The sequence below is a fragment of the Schistocerca cancellata genome, chromosome 9 (assembly GCF_023864275.1).
Source record: "Schistocerca cancellata isolate TAMUIC-IGC-003103 chromosome 9, iqSchCanc2.1, whole genome shotgun sequence".
Classification (NCBI taxonomy): Eukaryota; Metazoa; Arthropoda; class Insecta; order Orthoptera; family Acrididae; genus Schistocerca; species Schistocerca cancellata.
The window spans coordinates 36,809,694-36,835,880 of record NC_064634.1 but is presented as its reverse complement, the minus strand read 5'-3'; the positions used below and the strand labels follow the sequence as shown (position 1 = coordinate 36,835,880).

At 45.7% G+C, this 26,187-nt stretch overlaps 1 protein-coding gene across 1 annotated transcript in view; it reads left to right on the top strand.

The window, feature by feature from the left end:
- The window catches only part of LOC126100738 (UDP-glucosyltransferase 2-like), a 129,645-nt gene that overhangs the window by 64,441 nt on the left and 39,017 nt on the right, over positions 1-26,187 (top strand). Inside the window, exon 3 of the mRNA XM_049911359.1 lies at positions 15,988-16,571. Coding sequence (XP_049767316.1) covers positions 15,988-16,571 — 584 coding nt within the window. The remainder of the gene's footprint in view (positions 1-15,987; positions 16,572-26,187) is intronic.

Sequence of the window (26,187 nt, the reverse complement as noted above, 5' to 3'; positions counted from 1 at the left end):
ATATCTCGTATTTTTCAGAACTCGTATAGGCAGCTCCCAAGTTTCATCATTAGTTACTACATGTTTATCAATAAAAGGTACCGTAATTACTCCGGTTATCGGCAAGACCAATTTTAACTGGCTTCTTTCAAAGTCAACAACACTCTGATATTTCGACAATAAATCTATGCCAATTAAAACCTCAATACTGAGATTGTTTACAATTAAGCATGGATGATCAATTAAATTACCATTAATGTGAAAGGGCAGTAAAGCTTCTGCTTTACCGTTTTTGACACCTTGCCAGTAGCACCAATTAATCTTAGTCCTAATACCCTCATTACTGTAAGCTTGTCATTACCAGGTATTGCATCAAAGAAGGACTGAGATATCGCACTCACCTCACTTCCACTGTCTAAGACACAACGTACATTGATACCCAACATATTTACTATTATTATAGGGTGGCTTATTCTAAGTTGTACAGGTGGTTCCTCAAACTCATCCAATAGTTCCTTTTGGATTTGTCTCCAACTAAAGTGATCGACATCTGTCTTCATCACATTTAGGTCAAAGTGTGTGGGGGTTTCCTGAATTACATTTTCAGCTGCCTTTTCCAGTCGGTCTATTAATTTCAAATCGAAACACTGCATGACTTCATTACATTTAGTTTGCTGAACATGACCCAAATTACTGTAGTCTGAGCGATTCTTCGCCTCCAGACCGGGCATAACTCTAGTTACAGCTAAACCACTTTCACTATTATCGTCGGGTTCCTTCTCAAGTGACAACTGGTCACAGCTACTGGGTTCATCGACCCCCAACAGGCTATCCTCTACATTCTCACTTACCTCCTGTCCTAAATCTATTAGTACAATATCAACATCCTGCACAGGCACTTTAGATAAGAGCACATCATCCTCATCGTAAATATAAGCATGAATTTCTTCTGCTTCTTCACCTGACAATTCAGTATTTTGTAGCTCTTCCCTACCGTTACACTGCTGCGCCTTCTCTTTCTCTTCCCACTTAGAAAGCGTCTCTAACACGGTATCTATCAAATACTGTGGGTGGTTTAATATTTCTGCAGTATCATTGGATGCTACCGACCCATCATCCAAATCCTCAGTTTGAGTATTCTGATCTGTCATACTAGTTACTGTAATTACTGGCTTAGGAAAAGCAACCGCCTGGTGAGCGCCAGTATCCCCATAGACGGGAACCAGTTTTCCAGCCTCTGCCTACTACTGTTAACTAACTGGCACAGTATTGCTTTCAACACTGTTGTTTACTTGCACATTTTTGTTAGGAACAAAATTACTATCATTTGGATGCCATTGTTGGTTCTGGTAATTATTTCTCCAATTCCTACCTTTCTTAGGATGGTGAACACCTACTGTTCTGATGTTTACATTGCCATTCTGCCCGTTCTTAAAATTACTGCCAGTGTTATTAGCATTCCTGTTATTACGTGCTTGCTCCTCATTGGCAGCCAGACGCTCTACACGTTCCAAATATTCAATGAAACGATCCAGATTGTTTCTAGGGGCAGATATAATTCTAGTTTGCCAATACCATGGCAGTTTGGCTTCAAGACCTAGTATTATCATTTCAGGTTTTAGCTTTTCGGCCAAATGTGACAAACGTGAGATCCATGACCTGGCAAACTCTTTAATAGATTCCTTGCCTGCATTAAAGCGTTTTCCACTCCAAAATTCTCTCAACACCTCATTTTGCTTATTGCTAGACCAATACTCATTAATGAAAGCTGTTTTAAATTCCGCTAATGTTTTACACTTCAACATAACATCAGCTGACCAACGCATGGCGTCACCCGCTAAATGGCTTCTAACAAATGAGATTTTCTCTCGTTCAGACCAAGTCGGTGGAATCACATCTTCAAAATCGTTCCAGAAATCTAGCGGGTGGATATTTTTATCTGGATCGAACCGCAAGAACTGCCAACACCCGATAAAAGCGGCGTTTGCAGCTACAACTTGTTGCATACTACCATTACCAGAAGTTACTGAAGCTACTTTACTCTCAATGTTAGCAATGTTAGTACTAATATTTTCTACTCTCATTTCAACATTATCTACTCTTTGCACAATATGAGTAATATCAGTTTTGATTGCGTCTACTTCTGCTTGACATATGTTTACATTTATATTAACATCTTTAAACCTATCTGAGCACAGTTCAGATTCCGCCTCGATCTTTTCTGTTACCTTGTGCTCCAGCTACGCATCTTCCATTTGGAAGTCTTTGCGAACCTCAGCAACTTCGGATTTTACTGTTTTATTCATCTCAGATAACTGTTGAGCAACCTTTTTCTTAATATCCTCATGGTTGTAATCAATTTTATAATTTAAACTGTCCAGATCCTCTTTCAACTTATTGCAGCCAGTCTTGAAGGAAGCTTATAATTCAGCTTTATTGGATTCTAATTTATTGTCCATTGCCTCAAACCGTTTATTAAAATAAGTTTGGCTGGCCACAATCCTGTTATTTACCTCAATTATATCAGATTTTAAGTCAGCTGTCATTCTAGCATTACTGGCTGACATTTTTGCATTACTGGCAGCTATTGCTCGTAATATTACATTTAAATCAATAGCCCCAGTATCTTTGGGTTGCTCACTAGCTGGCTTTTTATCACACTCAGGTGACGAAAAACCAGCTCCAACACCAGAATCATCAAAACTAAATTTAACTTCTGATTGATCAGTCATATCTAACTTCTCCTTTTTAAACTCTACCATCTCTGATGACTCTTTCATTTTTAATTCATCAGAGAAACTATCATCCAATAACTTAACACTTTCTGATTTCTGCTTTACTACAGTGGTCTCTACTATTGAATCGTTGCCCTTTTTCACACTACCGTCAGGAGACACTAGTTCGGATTTCACTTTAACTTTACCATTTTCATGCATATTTACACTTGAATCGTTGTCTGGATTTACAGTTCCTTCAACAGACATAGGTCCAGATTTAGGTTTAACTTCTGTTTCTTTTTGCGGTTCCATCGCCGACAGTCTTTTAGTGCAGGTTAGTAAAAGTTTTAACAGCTTTTCACTTAACTTAGTTCCCTCTGCACGACGTATGGCGTTGCCGGCGCGGCGTACCAGGATTACTGATGTGACGCGGCGCGTTGAACTGCAGACGGCACCTCCACAACTGCTGTGTTGTGGGCGTAGCCCGCAACGGCAGACGCGGCTCCGGTCGCTCCGACGGATGACTGCGGTGCGGCGAGACTGACTTCTCGCGATGCCAGCAGTGCAGCTAGACTCAGCGCCAGCTCCGTCAATCCAGATGCGTTGTTAATCCAATTGCGTCGTCCACATGCACACGTAACACTGTCTGTCACTGTTCCATTGCTCAGTTGCGTGTCGCATTTCACTTCCGAATCCGAATATTTAAAAATCACTTTCACTTTTACTCAGGTTGTTTCCCGGCCGATTAGCAACATATGTGGGGCGGCGGGTGGAATAATAGAATAAATGTTTTGAATTTATGTTGTTTGCCATTCTCAGCACTGGCTCTCTGACTACAATATTGCCAACCAGAAAGTGATTAGCAAAACGTGAAGCCTGTAATGAGAATTCCTAGTGCCCACTTCATCTGATAAATACATTTATAGCTACAGCTTATAGCTCTGAGGAATTAGGAGATTGTCTGGGATTCATAATCAAAAACCATTCTCTTTAAAATGTTCACTATATTCTGAAAGCCACAGACCAAAAAGAATCCACACAATCTAACTACCAGAGCAGTTCAGAGTCTAATGCGCTGATGCAACTATAACTGTTCAAATTAAATGTTTAAGTGAATGCTCGCCATAATTTGATGATAATGTTCATCAAACGCCACACTAAACAATGGTAGAATGTCTGTCATGCGGCGGCACGTGAAAATACGACATACGCTAACTGAATATAGATCATTAAAGTCATCCCAGAATTAACACTTCACACGAAAAGGATTTCGTGGTTACGCGTATCCCGAGTAACTTATTACGGCATCCGAGGCTGTTTATAGCAATGATACCGGCGCGACGCGACTCCCGGCACAGGTGGTGCGCTAATCAGCGTCTGGAGAGAACTGGGGTCTATCTCTCGCACAGCGTTCTTACATATAAAGCCATGGTGTGGACGGCTAAGGGAACGCCTGATCAAATCTGCTCTCCCGACTAGCCACTGGGCTAGTAATGCACCACTTTAAGTTATCGAATAAATCATTGTTTCTTTTGCTGATGGCCAATGAAGCTTTCAATTTAATTGTGCAATCAGCACACAAGTAAGTAATCATAATAAAAATGTGACGTGGCTAAGTCAAATATTTTGGGCGAGAGAATTAATTTAATTACACTACACGCTGTAGACGAGCTCTGAACTTGCTCTTTGGAGATACGCTATAGCTATAGTTTTATAGTTATTCTGTTGAAACGTCTCACATTTTTATGATTATAGCGGATCTCCCTTCTATTTAAATTTAAACATCCTACCTTTATTTATTCGCTCACTTAATCTATCTTGTTTCCTTAATTTCTAAGACAAAAACCGGAAAATCATGAATTTAAACTACAATTTTAATTTGCGAGATCCAGAATACTGTTTCTACTGAATTATTATACAAAAGGAATCTAAATATAAATTTTTAAGTTTCTAGCTCTTTTCTGTTGCGCCAGTGATTTTTACAGAAACACGTCCAAATTTCGAAAATGGTTAAAGTTATTGAACTGATATTCAACACATATTGATTTAGTATTACTCCAGACATGCTAGAAACGTTTCAGGTTATTTACTTGATTTTTAAAGTATTACGCAACATTTATGACGTCAGAGCTAGTTACAGCGGACTGGCTGGCACACAATGGAAAGACTGATGTGAATTTTATAAGGTGTGAGTAGGCTGCTTCCCTACAGTGTGAAGTTCATCAAAAGACAGGTAACAGGAATGAAACATACGAACAGAAAAGGTGTATCACACTTGAACCCCTTGATGATTGAATAGCAGATACAGCATATTCGCAAAGAGCTCACTATAGAGCGGCATTCTTTGCCATGTTCAATTGGCCGTAACTGGTAAAAGGCACAAGCGTACGGGTCACACCCGTTCCCAATCACATGACACCCGCCAAGCCAAGTAACAGTATTGTTCACCGTTCTGGGAAAGAAAGTTGAATCTGGATACAAGGGAATCGGACTGGAGATTGCCGCTTCCGCATTCCTGGCAAGAAAGGCCAATTGTCAGTGGAGCCAACTCCATTGTCTGTGTCCGCCGACGACCAACCGATGACATAATATATCCGTTTCATAGCAACGACCTCATCGGTCTGTCTCACTAAGGCCAATGCGAAACAGGAACAACCGATTTTGAATGCGCCAGAGGTCATATAGCATGACAGTGTCATCAATGTCTTCAAGAGGCGTTCTGGGAATCGGCATTGCTGTACAGAACAGTGGAGCGTTGGCAAAAGCCTTCAACGAAGGTCGGCAAACTGTGGCAGACATGCATCCGGCAGGTCGTCCTAGCGTCTCTGAAGAAGAAGTGCATGTTGTTGCCGCGTTGGTGGACAGTGAGCGCCATACGATTCGTGAGCTCGCCCACGAAACCGGATTATCGCAAACGACAGTGCTTCGCATACTGAAGGAACGCCCGGGCATGCGAAAAATTGCACCACGATGGGCTCCGCATGACAAGACGGAAATGCAGAAATACACTCCTGGAAATTGAAATAAGAACACCGTGAATTCATTGTCCCAGGAAGGGGAAACTTTAGTGACACATTCCTGGGGTCAGATACATCACATGATCACACTGACAGAACTACAGGCACATAGACACAGGCAACAGAGCATGCACAATGTCGGCACTAGTACAGTGTATATCCACCTTTCGCAGCAATGCAGGCTGCTATTCTCCCATGGAGACGATCGTAGAGATGCTGGATGTAGTCCTGTGGAACGGCTTGCCATCCCATTTCCACCTGGCGCCTCAGTTGGACCAGCGTTCGTGCTGGACGTGCAGACCGCGTGAGACGACGCTTCATCCAGTCCCAAACATGCTCAATGGGGGACAGATCCGGAGATCTTGCTGGCCAGGGTAGTTGACTTACACCTTCTAGAGCACGTTGGGTGGCACGGGATACATGCGGACGTGCATTGTCCTGTTGGAACAGCAAGTTCCCTTGCCAGTCTAGGAATGGTAGAACGATGGGTTCGATGACGGTTTGGATGTACCGTGCACTATTCAGTGTCGCCTCGACGATCACCAGTGGTGTACGGCCAGTGTAGGAGATCGCTCCCCACACCATGATGCCGGGTGTTGGCCCTGTGTGCCTCGGTCGTATGCAGTCCTGATTGTGGCGCTCACCTGCACGGCGCCAAACACGCACACGACCATCATTGGCACCAAGGCAGAAGCGACTCTCATCGCTGAAGACGACACGTCTCCATTCGTCCCTCCATTCACGCCTGTCGCGACACCACTGGAGGCGGGCTGCACGATGTTGGGGCGTGAGCGGAAGACGGCCTAACGGTGTGCGGGACCGTAGCCCAGCTTCATGGAGACGGTTGCGAATGGTCCTCGCCGATACCCCAGGAGCAACAGTGTCCCTAATTTGCTGGGAAGTGGCGGTGCGGTCCCCTACGGCACTGCGAAGGATCCTACGGTCTTGGCGTGCATCCGTGCGTAGCTGCGGTCCAGTCCCAGGTCGACGGGCACGTGCACCTTCCGCCGACCACTGGCGACAACATCGATGTACTGTGGAGACCTCACGCCCCACGTGTTGAGCAATTCGGCGGTACGTCCACCCGGCCTCCCGCATGCCCACTATACGCCCTCGCTCAAAGTCCGTCAACTGCACATACGGTTCACGTCCACGCTGTCGCGGCATGCTGCCAGTGTTAAAGACTGCGATGGAGCTCAGTATGCCACGGCAAACTGGCTGACACTGACGGCGGCGGTGCACAAATGCTGCGCAGCTAGCGCCATTCGACGGCCAACACCGCGGTTCCTGGTGTGTCCGCTGTGCCGTGCGTGTGATCATTGCTTGTACAGCCCTCTCGCAGTGTCCGGAGCAAGTATGGTGGGTCTGACACACCGGTGTCAATGTGTTCTATTTTCCATTTCCAGGAGTGTAGATGCGTTGTGACGCTGCTCAGACGCACTTGGAGCGCTATGAGCGCTTTCTTACGCCGTAACGTAACACTGGATGAGACATGGCCCACATCGTACGAGCCAAAACTGAAACGTCATTATGGATCGCCGCGAAAGTCGAAAGTGCATCAGAGTCCCAGTATGGTGAGAGTTATGTTGATTTCTCGTGTACGGCTGTGATGGTGTTATCCAAACGCATTACATTCCTCCACGGCAGACCGTCAATGCACAGTATTACTGTTCGTTTTTGGAGCACCACCTGCGACCAGCTTTGCAAAAGAAGAGGCGACACTTTCTTCGCAACCCACCCTTCATTTTGCACGACAATGCACGGGTGCATACAGCGCAAGCTTTGACTGCTCTGTTCGGTCGATGGCACTGGGAAGTACTGTACCATCCACCATACTCCCCGGACTTAAGTCCTTCTGACTTTGATTTGATTCCGAAGATGAAGGGATCACTTCGTGCCGTTCGCTTCAGAACTGTTCCAGAGATTCGACAGGCAGTAGACCGCTCCATTCGCACCATCAACAGAACAGGCTCTGCTAATGGTATACTACGCCTTCCACATCGCTAGCAACGCGTTCTACACTACGCTGGTGACTACTTTGAAGGACAGTAACAGGTGCTAACATGTAATTCTTTTGTATCAGTTGTGAATAAATAGTTGCGACTATTTAAGTTCCAACCCTGGTACAATAGAGCATCTCGCAAGTTCTATTCCTGACATAAAACCGATGTTGCATCTCATTGGCTACGTTCCTCTTGGCAAAGTAAAAATCTGGCTTGACAGATCATTACTTTCACACTTTTCAGTATTACACTCCTGGAAATTGAAATAAGAACACCGTGAATTCATTGTCCCAGGAAGGGGAAACTTTATTGACACATTCCTGGGGTCAGATACATCACATGATCACACTGACAGAACCACAGGCACATAGACACAGGCAACAGAGCATGCACAATGTCGGCACTAGTACAGTGTATATCCACCTTTCGCAGCAATGCAGGCTGCTATTCTCCCATGGAGACGATCGTAGAGATGCTGGATGTAGTCCTGTGGAACGGCTTGCCATGCCATTTCCACCTGGCGCCTCAGTTGGACCAGCGTTCGTGCTGGACGTGCAGACCGCGTGAGACGACGCTTCATCCAGTCCCAAACATGCTCAATGGGGGACAGATCCGGAGATCTTGCTGGCCAGGGTAGTTGACTTACACCTTCTAGAGCACGTTGGGTGGCACGGGATACATGCGGACGTGCATTGTCCTGTTGGAACAGCAAGTTCCCTTGCCGGTCTAGGAATGGTAGAACGATGGGTTCGATGACGGTTTGTATGTACCGTGCACTATTCAGTGTCCCCTCGACGATCACCAGTGGTGTACGGCCAGTGTAGGAGATCGCTCCCCACACCATGATGCCAGGTGTTGGCCCTGTGTGCCTCGGTCGTATGCAGTCCTGATTGTGGCGCTCACCTGCACGGCGCCAAACACGCATACGACCATCATTGGCACCAAGGCAGAAGCGACTCTCATCGCTCAAGACGACACGTCTCCATTCGTCCCTCCATTCACGCCTGTCGCGACACCACTGGAGGCGGGCTGCACGATGTTGGGGCGTGAGCGGAAGACGGCCTAACGGTGTGTAGCCCAGCTTCATGGAGACGGTTGCGAATGGTCCTCGCCGATACCCCAGGAGCAACAGTGTCCCTAATTTGCTGGGAAGTGGCGGTGCGGTCCCCTACGGCACTGCGTAGGATCCTACGGTCTTGGCGTGCATCCGTGCGTCGCTGCGGTCCGGTCCCAGGTCGACGGGCACGTGCACCTTCCGCCGACCACTGGCGACAACATCGATGTACTGTGGAGACCTCACGCCCCACGTGTTGAGCAATTCGGCGGTACGTCCACCCGGCCTCCCGCATGCCCACTATACGCCCTCGCTCAAAGTCCGTCAACTGCACATACGGTTCACGTCCACGCTGTCGCGGCATGCTACCAGTGTTAAAGACTGCGATGGAGCTCCGTATGCCACGGCAAACTGGCTGACACTGACGGCGGCGGTGCACAAATGCTGCGCAGCTAGCGCCATTCGACGGCCAACACCGCGGTTCCTGGTGTGTCCGCTGTGCCGTGCGTGTGATCATTGCTTGTACAGCCCTCTCGCAGTGTCCGGAGCAAGTATGGTGGGTCTGACACACCGGTGTCAATGTGTTCTTTTTTTCATTTCCAGGAGTGTATGTAATGTGAAATTCGACGCTGTGATGTCAGAAAATTCGACCAGCTCCTCGTCTACGAACGCTTTCACGTCCCGTGACAGGATGCCTTAAGGCCCTGAAAGCCTAGTTCCTCCCTCTCGTCGCAGTGAATGTCCCACACGTGTTGAGTGACAAATGGCCACCTCTAGCACGAGTTTCCCAGTTCTCTGCACCAGCATGGTTCTCTCCTACACCGCAGCAAAGGATTCTGTGACTAAATTCATACTTAATGCAAATCGTGTCAAGAGCGAGCGGTGAGACCGGAAATGACGCACGAACTTCATTCGCTGGCCTGTCTGATGTCTGGGCACCTTCACAATGTGTAGACCCCACTTGTGATTTATGATGTTTCAAAAAAGGTTCAAATGGCTCCGATCACTATGGGACTTAACTTCTGAGGTCATCAGTCCCCTAGAACTTAGAACTACTTAAACCTAACTAACCTAAGTACATCACACGCATCCATGCGCGAGGCAGGATTCGAACCTGCGACCGTAGCGGTCGCGCGGTTCCAGACTGTAGCGCCTAGAACCGCTTGGCCATTCAGGCCGGCTTATAATGTTTCCCCAGCATTCTCAGTTGACATATTTTCAATCTTCATCATACAGTGGTTTGCGTCAAAAAAGTGCTGCAGTCTCATAAACTCATCCTCTATTGGAACTTCATGGCGTGGTCAATGTCTTAATAGAAAAACTATAACACTCTGATATTTTTTGTTTCCAGTTCCAAACATATGCTGATTTATTTTGAATTAATATCCCGTGCGTCGTTAAAACTTTATTTGAGCAACGTAGTAACACCTCCTCGTCCGTCGAATTAATGATCGGTCTGTAATGTATGGGATAACAAAGGTTACAATACGAAAACCGTGATATTTAAGATAATAAACGCCATTTTACACGGAAAATGTGTGCAGCGTTAGGGCAGTACGGTGACCGTCTTTTAATTCTCCTGTCACGTTGTTCAGCATCTGGCCCCACACGTGGTAACACAACCGGTTTAGACTCATTACCAAATCATTGACAGATGATAGTAAGATACTAGGGAGCTAAATCATAAAATCAAACTTCTATACACAACCATATCCACCTGAATGCGTCACACAGTAGCTCGTCAGCAGGTTAACAGGCTCTGAGAACCGTTCCTCAAGTAGCACATCTGCGCTCTGATTCTTGGAACTGAAGGCAACAGTCGAGTATGAAATAGCGTTAAGTCGGTAAATCTTGAAACGCAAATATCAAACCGAGAATATTGGTATCGCAAAACTGTTCTACATCTACATCCATACTCCGCAAGCCAACTGACGGTGTGTGGCGGAGGGTAGCTTGAGTACCTATATCTGTTCTCCCTTCTATTCCAGTCTCGTATTGTTCGTGGAAAGAAAGATTGTCGGTATGCCTCTGTGTGGGCTCTAATCTCTCTGATTTTATCCTCACGGTCTCTTCGCGATATATACGTAGGAGGGAGCAATATACTGCTTGACTCCTTGGTTAAGGTGTGTTCTCGAAACTTCAATAAAAGCCCGTACCGAGCTACCCAGCGACTCTCCTGCAGAGTCTTCCACTGGAGTTTGTCTATCATCTCAGTAACGCTATCGTGATTACTAAATGATCCTGTAACGAAGCGCGCTGCTCTCCGTTGGATCTTCTCTATCTCTCCTATCAACCCTATCTGGTACGGATCCCACACTGCTGAGCAGTATTCAGCAGTGGGCGAACAAGCGTACTGTAACCTACTTCTTTTGTTTTCGGATTGCATTTCCTTAGGATTATTCCAATGAATCTCAGTCTGGCATCTGCTTTACCGACGATCACCTTTATATGATCATTCCATTTTAAATCACTCCTAATGCGTATTCCCAGATAATTTATGGAATTAACTGTTTCCAGTTGCTGACCTGCAATATTGTAGCTAAATGATAAGGGATCTTCCTTTCTGTGTATTCGCAGCACATTACACTTGTCTACACTGAGATTCAATTGTCATTTCCTGCACCATGCGTCAATACGCTGCAGATCCTGCTGCATTTCAGTACAATTTTCCATTTTTACAACCTCCCGATATACCACAGCACCATCCGCAAAAAGCCTCAGTGAACTACCGATGTCATCGACAAGGTCATTTATGTATATTGTGAATAGCAACGGTCCTACGACAATCCCCTGCGGCACACCTGAAATCACTCTCACTTTGGAAGACTTCTCTCCATTGAGAATTACATGCTGCGTTCTGTTATCTAGGAACTCTTCAATCCAATCACACAATTGGTGTGATAGTCCATATGCTCTTACTTTGTTCATTAAACGACTGTGGGGAACTGTATCGAACGCCTTGCCGAAGTCAAGAAACACGGCATCTACCTGATTTAGTTAAGCTAGACTTCCACTATGACTAGGACAGATGGCGCTCACCCGCAGAAGTGACGCCAGTAGTTAAATAATTGTTTAGTAATTTCTACTTTACTAAGGCCGTCTATCACAATCAGTTTTCTATTGTGGATATTCTTACTCTTAAATTTTCAATTTAAGAGCTATCGTCTTTATATTATTACATAGTCAACTGTGGCCTTTTTACTTCACTCTAAGTGACGAGTCGATCCGTGATTTCCTGTGAAGAGAGTCACAGTTCGTAATCGCTAACTGGAAGTCAACTGAAACAAGAGTGACGTCTGACATTGCCCTAGGAAACGTTATAGGTCCTCTGCTTTTCCTATTCCATATAAAAATTTAGGAGACAATGTGAGCACCTCTCTTAGACTGTTTGCATTGATGCAGTCTTTTATCGTCGGCGAACGCCGTACAATAACTTTGTAGGATTTTATAGTTTAATTGTGGAGTTAACACAATTCCACTGGGGTGTTGTTGTTGTGGTCTTCGGTCCTGAGGCTGGTTTGATGCAGCTATCCATGCTACTCTATCCTGTGCAAGCTTCTTCATCTCCTAGTACCTACTGCGACCTATACCCTTCTGAATCTGTTTAGTGTATTCATCTCTTGGCCTCCCTCTACGATTTTTATCCTCCACGCTGCCCTCCAACACTAAATTGGTGGTCCCTTGATGCCTCAGAACATTTCCTACCAACCGATCCCTTCTTCTAGTCAAGTTGTGCCACAAACTTCTCCCCAATCCAATACCTCCTCATTAGTTATATGATCTACCTATCTAATCTTCAGCATTCTTCTGCAGCACCACATTTCGAAAGCTTCTATTCTCTTCTTGTCCAAACTATTTATCGTCCATGTTTCACTTCCATACATGGCTACACTCCATACAAATACTTTCAGAAACGACTTCCTGACGTTGAAATCTATACTCGATGTTAACAAATTTCTCTTCATCAGAAACGCTTTCCTTGCCATTGCCAGTCTACATTTTATATCCTCTCTACTTCGACCATCATCAGTTACTTTGCTCCCCAAATAGCAAAACTCCCATACTACTTTAAGTGTCTCATTTCCTAATCTAATACCCTCAGCATCACCCGACCTAATTCGACTACGTTCCATTATCCTCGTTTTGCTTTTGTTGATGTTCATCTTATATCCTCCTTTCAAGATACTATCCATTCCGTTCAACAGCTCTTCCAAGTCCTTTGCTGTCTCTGACAGAATTACAATGTCATCTGCGAACCTCAAAGTTTTTATTTCTTCTCCATGGATTTTCATACCTACTCCGAGTTTTTCTTTTGTTTCCTTCACTGCTTGCTCAATATACAGATTGAATAACATCGGGGAGAGGCTACAACCCTGTCTCACTCCCTTCCCAACCAATGCTTCCCTTTCATGCTCGTCAACTCTTATAACGGCTATTTGGTCTCTATACAAATTGTAAATAACCTTCCGCTCCCTATGTTTTACCCCTGCCACCTTCAGAATTTCAAAGAGAGTATTCCAGTCAACATTGTCAAAAGCTTTCTCTAAGTCTACAAATGCTAGAAACGTAGGTTTGCCTTTCCTTAATCTAGCTTCTAAGATAAGCCGTAGGGTCAGTATTGCCTCACGTGTTCCAATATTTCTACGGAATCCAAACTGGTCTTCCCCAAGGTCGGCTTCTACTAGTTTCTCCATTCGTCTGTAAAGAATTCGTGTTAGTATTTTGCATCCGTGACTTATTAAACTGATAGTTCGGTAATTTTCACATCTGTCAACACCTGCTTTCTTTATGATTTGAATTATTATATTCTTCTTGAAGTCTGAGGGTATTTCGCCTGTCTCATACATCTTGCTCACCACATGGTAGAGTTTTGTCAGGACTCGCTCTCCCAAGGCCATCAGTAGTTCCAATGGAATGTTGTCTACTCCCGAGGCCTTGTTTCGACTCAGGTCTTTAAGTGCTCTGTCAAACTCTTCACGCAGTATCATATCTCCCATTTCATCTTCATCTACATCCTCTTCCATTTCTATAATATTGTCCTCAAGTACATCGCCCTTGTATAGACCCTCTGTAACTCCTTCCACCTTTCTGCTTTCCGTTCTTTGCTTAGAACTGGGTTTCCATCTGAGCTCTTGGTATTCATACAAATTGTTCTCTTTTCTCCAAAGGTCTCTTTAATTTTCCTGTAGGCGGTATCTATCTTACCCCTAGTGAGATAAGTCTCTACATTCTTACATTTATCCTCTACCCATCCCTGATTAGCCATTTTGCACTTCCTGTCGATCTCATCTTTGAGACGTTTGTATTCCTTTTTGCCTGAAGCAGGCATAAAGCCTTACAAGTATCACTACATAAATTGACTCCCACTGCGAGACCACCATAATATAATTTGGCACCCAATGCGGACCAACTACAATATACACTCCTGGAAATTGAAATAAGAACACCGTGAATTCATTGTCCCAGGAAGGGGAAACTTTATTGACACATTCCTGGGGTCAGATACATCACATGATCACACTGACAGAACCACAGGCACATAGACACAGGCAACAGAGCATGCACAATGTCGGCACTAGTACAGTGTATATCCACCTTTCGCAGCAATGCAGGCTGCTATTCTCCCATGGAGACGATCGTAGAGATGCTGGATGTAGTCCTGTGGAACGGCTTGCCATGCCATTTCCACCTGGCGCCTCAGTTGGACCAGCGTTCGTGCTGGACGTGCAGACCGCGTGAGACGACGCTTCATCCAGTCCCAAACATGCTCAATGGGGGACAGATCCGGAGATCTTGCTGGCCAGGGTAGTTGACTTACACCTTCTAGAGCACGTTGGGTGGCACGGGATACATGCGGACGTGCATTGTCCTGTTGGAACAGCAAGTTCCCTTGCCGGTCTAGGAATGGTAGAACGATGGGTTCGATGACGGTTTGGATGTACCGTGCACTATTCAGTGTCCCCTCGACGATCACCAGTGGTGTACGGCCAGTGTAGGAGATGGCTCCCCACACCATGATGCCGGGTGTTGGCCCTGTGTGCCTCGGTCGTATGCAGTCCTGATTGTGGCGCTCACCTGCACGGCGCCAAACACGCATACGACCATCATTGGCACCAAGGCAGAAGCGACTCTCATCGCTGAAGACGACACGTCTCCATTCGTCCCTCCATTCACGTCTGTCGCGACACCACTGGAGGCGGGCTCCACGATGTTGGGGCGTGAGCGGAAGACGGCCTAACGGTGTGCGGGACCGTAGCCCAGCTTCATGGAGACGGTTGCGAATGGTCCTCGCCGATACCCCAGGAGCAACAGTGTCCCTAATTTGCTGGGAAATGGCGGTGCGGTCCCCTACGGCATTGCGTAGGATCCTACGGTCTTGGCGTGCATCCGTGCGTCGCTGCGGTCCGGTCCCAGGTCGACGGGCACGTGCACCTTCCGCCGACCACTGGCGACAACATCGATGTACTGTGGAGACCTCACGCCCCACGTGTTGAGCAATTCGGCGGTACGTCCACCCGGCCTCCCACATGCCCACTATACGCCCTCGCTCAAAGTCCGTCAACTGCACATACGGTTCACGTCCACGCTGTCGCGGCATGCTACCAGTGTTAAAGACTGCGATGGAGCTCCGTATGCCACGGCAAACTGGCTGACACTGACGGCGGCGGTGCACAAATGCTGCGCAGCTAGCGCCATTCGACGGCCAACACCGCGGTTTCTGGTGTGTCCGCTGTGCCGTGCGTGTGATCATTGCTTGTACAGCCCTCTCGCAGTGTCCGGAGCAAGTATGGTGGGTCTGACACACCGGTGTCAATGTGTTCTTTTTTCCATTTCCAGGAGTGTATTACGAAAATTAAATGATAGCGGAACATGTGACTTTGTAAACTTCCTTGATATAATAACTTGTGATACTCTTCTCAGGTAGTCAGATCAAATCAAGTTGACAAAATACATCGGTGGTCCACCTGGCTGTCGATGTATTTTGTCGACTTGGCTTGAAGATCGAGCTGTAAGCCCGAGAAGATGATCAGTGGCGGAACTTAGTAGAATAAGTATTTAGGATGGTGGTGGTGGTTGTTGGGATGTTTAAGGGGGACTAAACAGCTAAGGTCATCATTCCCCCAAGTATTTAGGATTTTATACTTTAATTGTGGAGTTAAAATAACACAATTGCACTGTGGTATAAGCAACTTAAGAGTATTTCTTGACGCTTACAGCTCCAAATTTCTTCGAGGTCGGCGACGCAGGCGCGGTGATCGAAGCGCTGATAGTGTCTGGGGTCGGCAAGCGGCTGTGCGCCGCCATGATGGAGACGGAGGGCGTGAAGCAGCTGGTGACGTCTGGCGACAGGAAGTTCGACCTGCTGCTGATCGAGGTGTTCTCGAACGACTGCTACCTGGCGCTCGCCCACAAGTACCGCGTGCCCGTCGTGGGGGCGGTGGCGCTCGGCGGCGGGCTCAGCTGGATGACCGACATGGTGGGCAACCCCTTCCCGCACGCCTACCTGCCGGAGCCCATGCTGCCCCTCAGCACCGGCATGAGCTTCCTGCAGCGCATGCACAACTCGCTCTTCGGCAACTTCCTCAGGTTGTACCGGCAGTTCTATTACCTCCCGTCGCTGGACTCCATGGTTCGCCAGCATTTCAATGACCCCGACATGCCGTCCCTGGCAGACCTGGAGCGCAACACGTCGCTCCTGCTGGTGAACACACACGTCAGCTTCTATTACCCCCGGCCTCTGGTGCCGAACATAATAGAGGTTGGAGGCATGCACATCAAGCCTCCGAAGAAGCTGCCACAGGTAAGCGGGAAAATGCGGGTGATCAAAAAGTCTGCATAAATTTGAAAACTGAATAAATCACGGAATAATGTAGATAGAGAGGTAGAAATTGACACACATGCTTGGAATAACATGGGGTTTTATTAGACCCAAAAAAATACAAACTTTCGAAAAATATCCGACAGATGGCGCTTCATCTGATCAGAATAGCAATAATTAGCATAACAAAGTAGGACAAAGCAAAGAAGATGTCACTGTCAGAAGAATTTGAGATCAAGACTGGTGTTAAACAGGGAGATGGATTGTCACCATTGTTGTTCAACATAGCACTGGACGAAGTGATCAGGCTGTGGAGAGCAATAAACGAGGAAATGGGAATACCAAAGACCCATGTGGGGGACAAAAAGGACAACAGGGCTCAAGTGGACTGCCTAGCCTTTGCATACGACATAGCAATAGTAAGTGAGACGGAAGAAGACGCAAAGACACAACTTGACAACTTAAGTAAGATAGCCAGAAAGGTGGGACTGAGGATCGCCTATAACAAGACAAAGACATTAAATACCACTGCAGACTGGGAAACACCGGAAGGCACTGTGCAAATGGTGGACAAATTTAAATATCTGGGAGAATTTATAACAGGAAGGAACAGGAGCAAGGAGGGAATAACAGAGAGGATAAAGAAGATAAGGTCAGCCTTCTGCATGACGAGAGACATATATAATAAAAAAAATATATCCACAGAGGCGAAGTTACGCCACTACAAGGCAACGGTGAGGAATGCAGTATTATATGCTGCTGAGACGATGACACTAGGAAGAAATGGGGCACAACAACTAGAAAAAGAAGAGAGAAAAATACTGAGAAAAATACTAGGTGCCAAAAGAGGTGCAGAGAGGTTGATGCGAAGACCTAGGGAAGAATTGTACCGTAACATGAGAACAATATCCGGGGAAATCAGACTCAAAAGGACAAGGTTTGCTCGACATGTATTTAGGATGAGTATGGACAGAATGACGAAGAGAGTGAGGGAAACAACAGGGAGGACAAGGGGAAAGACAGGAACCAAGTGGGTTGTTGAACTTCGGAAGGACTGATTGGAATTGGGGATCAAGGTCAAGGTCAAGGAAAATTGGAGGAACAAATGTACACCGACCAGTATGCCGGAGATCAATGACAGAGAAGAATACAGGAAAAGATGAGAGTGTCACCAGTGGAGCCGACAGGAGAGACGGAAACTGAAGATCTCGGAAGACGAGCGGGAGAGAAGAAGAGATAGAATGAAGAGGTTCTGGGAGAAGAAGAGGAAAATGCAGTCCACGAAGGGGTTACCCGTGGTCCTACAGAGGCCGTAACGTAAGAAGAAGAAGATGATGTTCTCTACAGGAAATGCTCAATATGTCCACCGTCATTCCTCAACAATAGCTGTAGTCGAGGAATAATCTTGTGAACAGCATTGTAAAGCATGTCCGGAGTTATAGTGAGGCATTGGCGTCGGATGTTGTCTTTCAGCATCCCTAGAGATGTCGGTCGATCACGATACACTTGCGACTTCAGGTAACCCCAAAGCCAATAATAGTACGGACTGAGGTCTGGGGACCTGGCAAGCCAAGCATGACGAAAGTGGCGGCTGAGCACATGATCATCACCAAATGACGCCCGTAAGAGATCTTTCACGCGTCTGGCAATACTTCGTTTTGTTTTATTTTTTGGTCTAATAAAACCCCATGTCATTCCAAGCATGTGTGTAAATTTTTACCTCTCTATCTACTTTATTCCGTGCTTTATTAAGTTTTCAAATTTATACTTACTTTTTTATCACCCTGTATTTTATTTACTTTCCTTTTTATTTTCTGACACAAGGTCTGTGGCGTGAGTCGCTACACGCATAATTGATGTGATAGTAATAAGAAAAAGAGGTTAGAAATAGCGTATTCAAATAAGTAACTCAGTACAATGGAAGGCTCTAAACTACAGCGAGAAATTCACATACAAAATAGCCTTGAATACTCGGCTTTGGTCAATTACTTCTTTACTCCCGTCTACAACAACAATTAAAGGAATGAAATGTAAAAATGAACATAGCTTATGTGCATGTTTTTAAAATGCAGTAGTCAAAGTAAACGCTACATATAGTTTTACTGATAATACTGGACGTAACAGTAAATGAAACTATGTTCCATTAGGAATGGTCCTGAGTGCTATGAAAAAAAATGAAGAAGATAAACGTAAACAAACAAACAAAAAAGGCAAACTTACAAAATATTCGACTACAAACAGTACAGTTTCTGCTCACTGTCATCTTGCATAACACATTGTTTAAAACCATCTAGCCCTCCTTGTAATTGGAGACACTTTTGAAAATGGTTGGGCATATTCTTTACCAAATTGTTCAGATGGAAATGGAAATGAGCGTTTGGCTTCCTTGACCGGGAGGCCAGTTGCGGGGCAATTGTCCAGATAAGCCTGTGGGATATTGTTACATTCCTCCCCAGCGGCCTCTATGGTGCCCTATAAGGCCTCTGGTGAGCAGGACAATTGAAAACCGCTGGTTTTAGAATAGCCCATGCTTTATCAATGCAGTTGAGATCTGGATAACGTCGAGGCCATTCCACCTGACTGATTCTGTGCTCCACTAGAAAGGAATTCACAAGATTGCGACGATGGGGGCGTGTGCCATCGTCCATCAGTGTGAATTCCACTATAATATTTGCCCCAAATGGAGCGAAAATACGTGCAAGGTTATCTTCCCTATGCTTCACACCAGTCATTCTCCCATGTATGAGCATAGCGGGTGCCCTACGGCCGTACACGATCCCACTTCAAAACATCACTGAACCGCCTTGATGGTGGTCTACGCCCTCACACACATATATCGATACTGTCAGGGTGGAGACTCATACGGATCCCATCAGAAAAGGGTGTAGTCTACCAAGAGTGGTATCGTGCCCATCCGACACGAGTCCCTCTGCCAGTTCGATTTAGAGGAGGAGCCTTGAGAGATCTTGTGGCACGTAATTCCTGCTCATGCAGCGTATTTCGTATCGTTTGTATCGACACCTGCACTGGTGTAGTGGTGTGTTGAGGGTTTCTCCTTGCTGTTATACGCAGATATCGGTTCTGCACACCTGTCGTTTTTCTTCCGCAGCCGCTTCTGTGACGATCCTCAGCTGTCCCTCTGACTAGAAATTTGTTCAGCATTCTAGAGACTACGCTTTGACTCACAGAGACATTTGCTGCTACGTCCACATTTCTCATTCTCTGCTCCATTAGAGTGACTATATGTGTGTTTCTTATCGTACATTGTTGTTGCCCCAACCATCCTGAAGCAATGCAACTCTCACAATGACACACACAGCACATGTACTGCAAAGCTCGCAGGTCACTCAGTTTCCATAGACTGCATGTAGTGCTCCCTCCCAGAATAATCGTGGACTATTTACGGTAGTGGTAAGCTACTATGGGACCAAACTGCCGCGCGAGCCGTGACAAGACGCCCTAGATCGCACGGCTAACCCGCGCGGAGGACTGTTTACATTACAGACAAACCAGTGTATTGATATCATAACGTATTTCTGAATTACTAAGTTCAATATTAAAGTTTCGGCAATATACAACATTTAGTTTGATCGCTGTAGAAATTATGAAGTTATCTTTTAGAAATACGTTTGAAAATTAAAAACTACCAACCCAAAAACTTAGGAATCGTCAGTAAGAGTCGTCGTTAATTTATTCGTTGGTTATTGGTTTATTAATTGTTGATTTACGCTACTGGCCATTAAAATTGCTAAACCACGAAGAAATGCAGATGATAAACGGGTATTCCTTCGACAAATATATTGTACTAGAAATGATATGTGATTACATTTTGACGCAATTTGGGTGCATAGATCCTGAGAAATCAGTACCCGGAACAACCACCTCTGGCCGTAATAACGGCCTTGATACGCCTGGGCATTGAGTCAAACAGAGCTAGGATGGCGTGTACAGGTACAGCTGCCCATGCAGCTTCAACACGATACCACAGTTCAACAGTAGTGACGCGTATTGTGACGAGCCAGTTGCTCGGCCACCATTGACCAGACGTTTTCAGTTGGTGAGCGATCTGGAGAATGTGCTGGCCAGGGCAGCAGTCGAACATATTCTGTATCCGGAAAGGCCCGTACAGGACCCGCAACATGCGGTCGTGCATTATCCTGCTGAAATGTAGGGTTTCACAGGGATCGAATTAAGGGTAGAGCCACGAGTCGTAACAGTTCTTAAATGTAGCGTCCACTGTTCAAAGTGCCGTCAATGCGAACAAGAGGTGACCAAGACGTGTAACCAATGGCACCCCATACCATCACGCCGAGTGATACGGCAGTATGGCGATGTCGAATACAAGATTCCAATGTGCGTTCACCGCGACGTCGCCAAACACGGATGCGACCATCATGATGCTGTAAACAGAAGGTGGATTCATCCGAAAAAAGACGTTTTCCCATTCGTGCACCCAGGTTCGTCGTTGAGTACACCATCGCAGGCGCTCCTGTCTGTGATGCAGCGTCAAGGGTAGCCGCAGTCATGCTCTCCGAGCTGATAGTTCAAGCTGCTGCAAACGTCGTCGAACTGTTCGTGCAAATGTTCAAATGTTTGTTGTATTGCAAACGTCCCCATCTGTTGACTCAGGGATCGAGACGTGGCTGCACGATCCGTTACAGCCATGGGGATAAGATGCCTGTGATCTCGACTTCAAGTGATACGAGGCCGTTGGGATCCAGCTCGGCGTTCCGTATTACCCTCCTGAAGCCCCCGATTCCATATTCTGCTATCAGTCATTGGATCTCGACCAACGCGAGCAGCAATGTCGCGATACGATAAACCGCAATCGCGATAGGCTACAATCCGACCTTTATCAAAGTCGGAATCGTGATGATACGCATTTCTCCTCCTTACACGAGGCATCACAACAACGTTTCACCAGGCAACGCCGGTCAACTGCTGTTTGTGTATGAGAAATCTGTTGGAAGCTTTCCTCATGTCAGCACGTTGTAGGAGTCGCCACCGGCGCCAACCTTGTGTGAATGCTCCGAAAAGCTAATCATTTGCATATCACAGCATCTTCTTCCTGTCGGTTAAATTTCGCGTCTGTAGCACGTCATCTTCGTTGTGAAGCAATTTTAATGGCCAGTAGTGTATTATTACTCTTTTATTGTTTCACATTCCTACGGAAGAAATGCCATCAGAATCGTCACGAAGCACCCTAATGATCCCGAATATTATGCATGTGACACTCGAGTAGCCCTCTTTGCACCCCATCCCTTTCACTTCCTGGGGAAAAATGTCGTCGGCATTGTCACCAGACACCGTAATGACCTGAAAAATTGTAGATGTGACTCTAGTATCAACTCTTACCCCTCGCCTTTACATGTCACGCTCTTCCAAAGCCTAGCCGCTCTCTCAGGAGTGAAATGTCGCCGCCAGTCAGCCCAATGAAACCGGAAACTGCAGCCTCCACACCGAGACAGGTCGTTTTCTGTTACGTCACCCCCTCCTTGTACTTCCTGTACTGCGAGGGGCTTTTTACCTCCACGGTGTTTTTCATAGAGGCTGATCCAAATGAATGCCACATTTGGTTAATATTGCTCCAAGTGTTGGAGTTAGGTTTTATATTCAACCCCTAGCCCCTGACTTCACTTCAGGCTTTCCTGTCTTCACTTGCCATACCTTATACACCTCCTCAGGTGTCACTTTCTCTGTCACTAATACCGGACACTTCAGATATTCTCTCACCCGTTGTGTTTAGTACACTTGTTATCTGAGGGCTATCCATAAAGTACATAACGTTTTGGAATTAAAAATAAATAAAGTATTGGAAATTTTTTTATATACAGAAGAAAGCCACACTTAAATACTACTTTTCTACATAGTTGCCATTTAAATTAAGGCACTTATCGTAGCGATGGACGAACTTGGAAATTCCTTCGTCGTAAAATTAGGCCGCCCTTCGCCTTCAACCACGTAACGACTGTCTTTTGGGACAGAAAAGGTGTGATTTTTGTGGATTTCCGGGAAAGAGGCACTACAATAAACTCTAAAAGGTATTGCCAAACTCTACACAACCTCAGAAGAGCAATACAAAAACAAGCGCAGTGGAAAGTTTGGCTCAAAGATCTTGCTGATTCACGACAACGCCCGGGCCCACACGGCAAATGCCACTCGTGAAGTTCTCGAATCTTTTAAGTGAGAGTTGTTTCCTCATCCGCCGTACAGTCCCGACCTGGCACCGAGCGACTTCCACTTATTCCCAGCAATGAGGAAGTGGTTGGCTATGCAGCGTTTTGATGACGACGCACAGCTTCAAGAAGAGGTAATCACGTGGTTGAAGGCGCAGGCGGCCGAATTTTACGACGAAGGAATTTCCAAGCCCGTCCATCGCTACGATAAGTGCCTTAATTTAAATGGCAACGATGTAGAAAAGTAGTATTTAAGTGTGGCTTTCATCTGTATATAATAAAAAAAATTCCAATACTTTACTTATTTTTAATTCCAAAACGTAATGTACTTTGTGGATAGCCCTCGTACAAGTGCCCACCTTCACTCGTACCAGCGCTTCTGGTACATAAACTCCAGGATTTATTTCCTGTTTAGGAATAATCACCTCTGATTCATTCCTTGCATTGACTTCGATTCTAAGTATTATCTCTTCTCTAGGGCCCATTACTATTCTTTGCCTCTTTTGTTCCGCTCTTGCGGTTTCCCGTCGGCTCTTACTTAACCTCTGTGTCACGGCACCAACCGTAACCATATTTTCGCACTGTTTTGCAGATTCTACTGCCATCGAACCGGTCCCAACCGCGTTCGACGTGTCTTTTATTTCTCTTGTGGCTCCAACCGCTATCGAACCAGCTCCAACTGCCTTCCTTACATGTTTACTTCGTTTCACGGTTCCGACCGCAAACGAACATTTACACTTTTGCTTGGTGGCTCCAACCGCCTTCTCACTAAAATAGCTATCCCTCGCGGCTACCGCCGCCATCGAACCGGCTCCGACCGTGTTCGATCTGACTTTTCCCGGTTTCGCGGCTCCGACCGCAACCGAACAAGTACATCTCTTTTCCGCGGCTCCTACCGCGCTACCATTATAATTGTTTCTACAGAATTCCCTCCCTGTAGACTGACGTTCCGATGCCGTTCTTGACTCAGTTCGCCTCCCACGAATCCATACACATTTTTCTCCATAATCAATCACGGAATTCTGTCTTGTTAGGAAATCTCTCCCTAGCAGACCTCCAAACGGCAGATCTAACCCTGTCCCTATAACATGAACTGTATGTTTTACAAGCAGATCCCTTGCAATCTGCAATTCCAACACTATTGAACCTTCTGTTTTTGCTACGGTATTAGCGATACCCCTTATCCCAATACCGTCTCTTGGGTTACATTTCCCAATGTTCCACAAACTTTCCTTTTTACCAAACTTATTTGTGCCCCACTATCTATTAAAAACACTGGATTTATTTTTCCTGCTATACACCCTGACTCAATAAAATCGTTTCTATTTGTGATTTGTGCAGTCTACAGTAAACACCTTACTGGATGTGGCGCAATGCGACAGCCTCATTGCGCCTCCTAGTTTACCGGCATCTTATTCTTTCGTTTCAACAACCATGGGCATTCGTTACACTGTCTTGCGTAATGGCCTCTCTGGCTGCATTTAAAACATATTAAATCACTTGAATGTGTACACGGTGCTTTGTGCCCTGAAAAATTACACTGAGTACACTTAACCGGTGTCAAACTCTCTATTTCTCCACAGTGCCCCTTAAACTATTTATCTCCGCTAGCCTGTCAGCCCCTTCCTGTTCCAAGTTCGCTAGCCTGTCTGTATTTTCTTCCTCTTCCCGGCGCTTTCTATCCGCTTCTTTTTCGAAAATTCGCACACGTCTGTGTGCGCGACAGACTCTCGCCATGTGCCCTGGCTTTCCACAATTATAACACGTTGGACTTTTAGCCTTGTCCATATTTAGTGTTCTAACCATATTTCTCACGGTCGGCTTCTCTTTATCGGATACTATCGCGCTTTCCTCCGTAGCAGCAATGTCAACGGCTCTCCTCTAGCCCTCACTATTCTTTTGATTCTGTCGTCATAGAGTCCCTGTATGAACAAAGCTCTTCCTCATTTCAACACCAGCGCAATACTCCCAGCCAATTCAGTTTCTGTCACCACACCTAGAACGGCTTCTCTAAAATGATGATGTAACGCGTCAGTACGTGAACCCCTCTGTGCAATGCTCTCACCTCTTTCCTGACGACTTGCAAAGAGTTTACTCGCAATGTAATCCAACGTGCGTTTACAAGCGTAATTTTCAACAAGTATAGCATGTACAACGGACCAAGTGGTTGTCAAGTCTCTAACTAATAACTTACTTCTAGCCGCACCCACTATGCGCGCCTTGACAAACTTCAGTAACACATCATGCTGTTCAGGGGCCACTGACTCAAGCGCACTATCACAGTTGTCTAGAAACTCGTTCAGCTGAAATTTGTGTTGTTGTTGTGGTCTTCAGTCCTGAGACTGGTTTGATGCAGCTCTCCATGCTACCCAGTCCTGTGCAAGCTTCTTCATCTCCCAGTACCTACTGCAACCTACATGCTTCTGAATCTGTTTAGTGTATTCATCTCTTGGTCTCCCTCTACGATTTTTACCCTCCACGCTGCCCTCCAATCCTAAATTGGTGATCCCTTGATGCCTCAGAACATGTCCTACCAAACGATCCCTTCTTCTAGTCAAGTTGTGCCTCAAACTTCTCTTCTCCCCAATCCAATACTTCCTCATTACTTATGTGATCTACCCATCTAATCTTCAGTATTCTCTTCTTCTCTAAACTATTTATCGTCCACGTTTCACTTGCATACATGGCTACGATCCATACAAATACTTTCAGACACGACTTCCTGACACTTAAATCTATACTCGATGTTAACAAATTTCTCTTCTTCAGAAAGGCTTTCCTTGCCATTGCTAGTCTACTTCGACCATCATCAGTTATTTTGCTCCCCAAATAGCAAAACTCCTTTACTACTTTAAGTATCTCATTTCCTAATGTAAATCGCTGAGCATCACCCGACTTAATTCGACTACATTCCATTATCCTCGTTTTGCTTTTGTTGATTTTCATCTTATACCCTCCTTTCATGAGACTGTCCATTCCGTTCAACTGCTCTTCCAAGTCCTTTGCTGTCTCTGACAGAATTACAATGTCATCGGCGAACCTCAAAGTTTTTATTTCTTCTCCATGGATTTTAATACCTACTCCGAATTTTTCTTTTGTTTCCTTCACTGCTTGCTCAATATACAGATTGAATAACATCGGGGAGAGGCTATAACCCTGTCTTACTCCCTTCCCAACCACTGCTTCCCTTTCATGTCCCTCGACTCTTATAACTGCCATCTGGTTTCTGTACAAATTATAAGTAGTCTTTCGCTCCCTGTATTTTACCCCTGCCACCTTCAGAATTTGAAAGAGAGTATTCCAGCCAACATTGTCAAAAGCTTTCTCTAAGTCTACAAATGCTAGAAACGTAGGTTTGCCTTTCCTTAATCTAGCTTCTAAGATAAGTCGTAGGGTCAGTATTGCCTCACGTGTTCCAATGT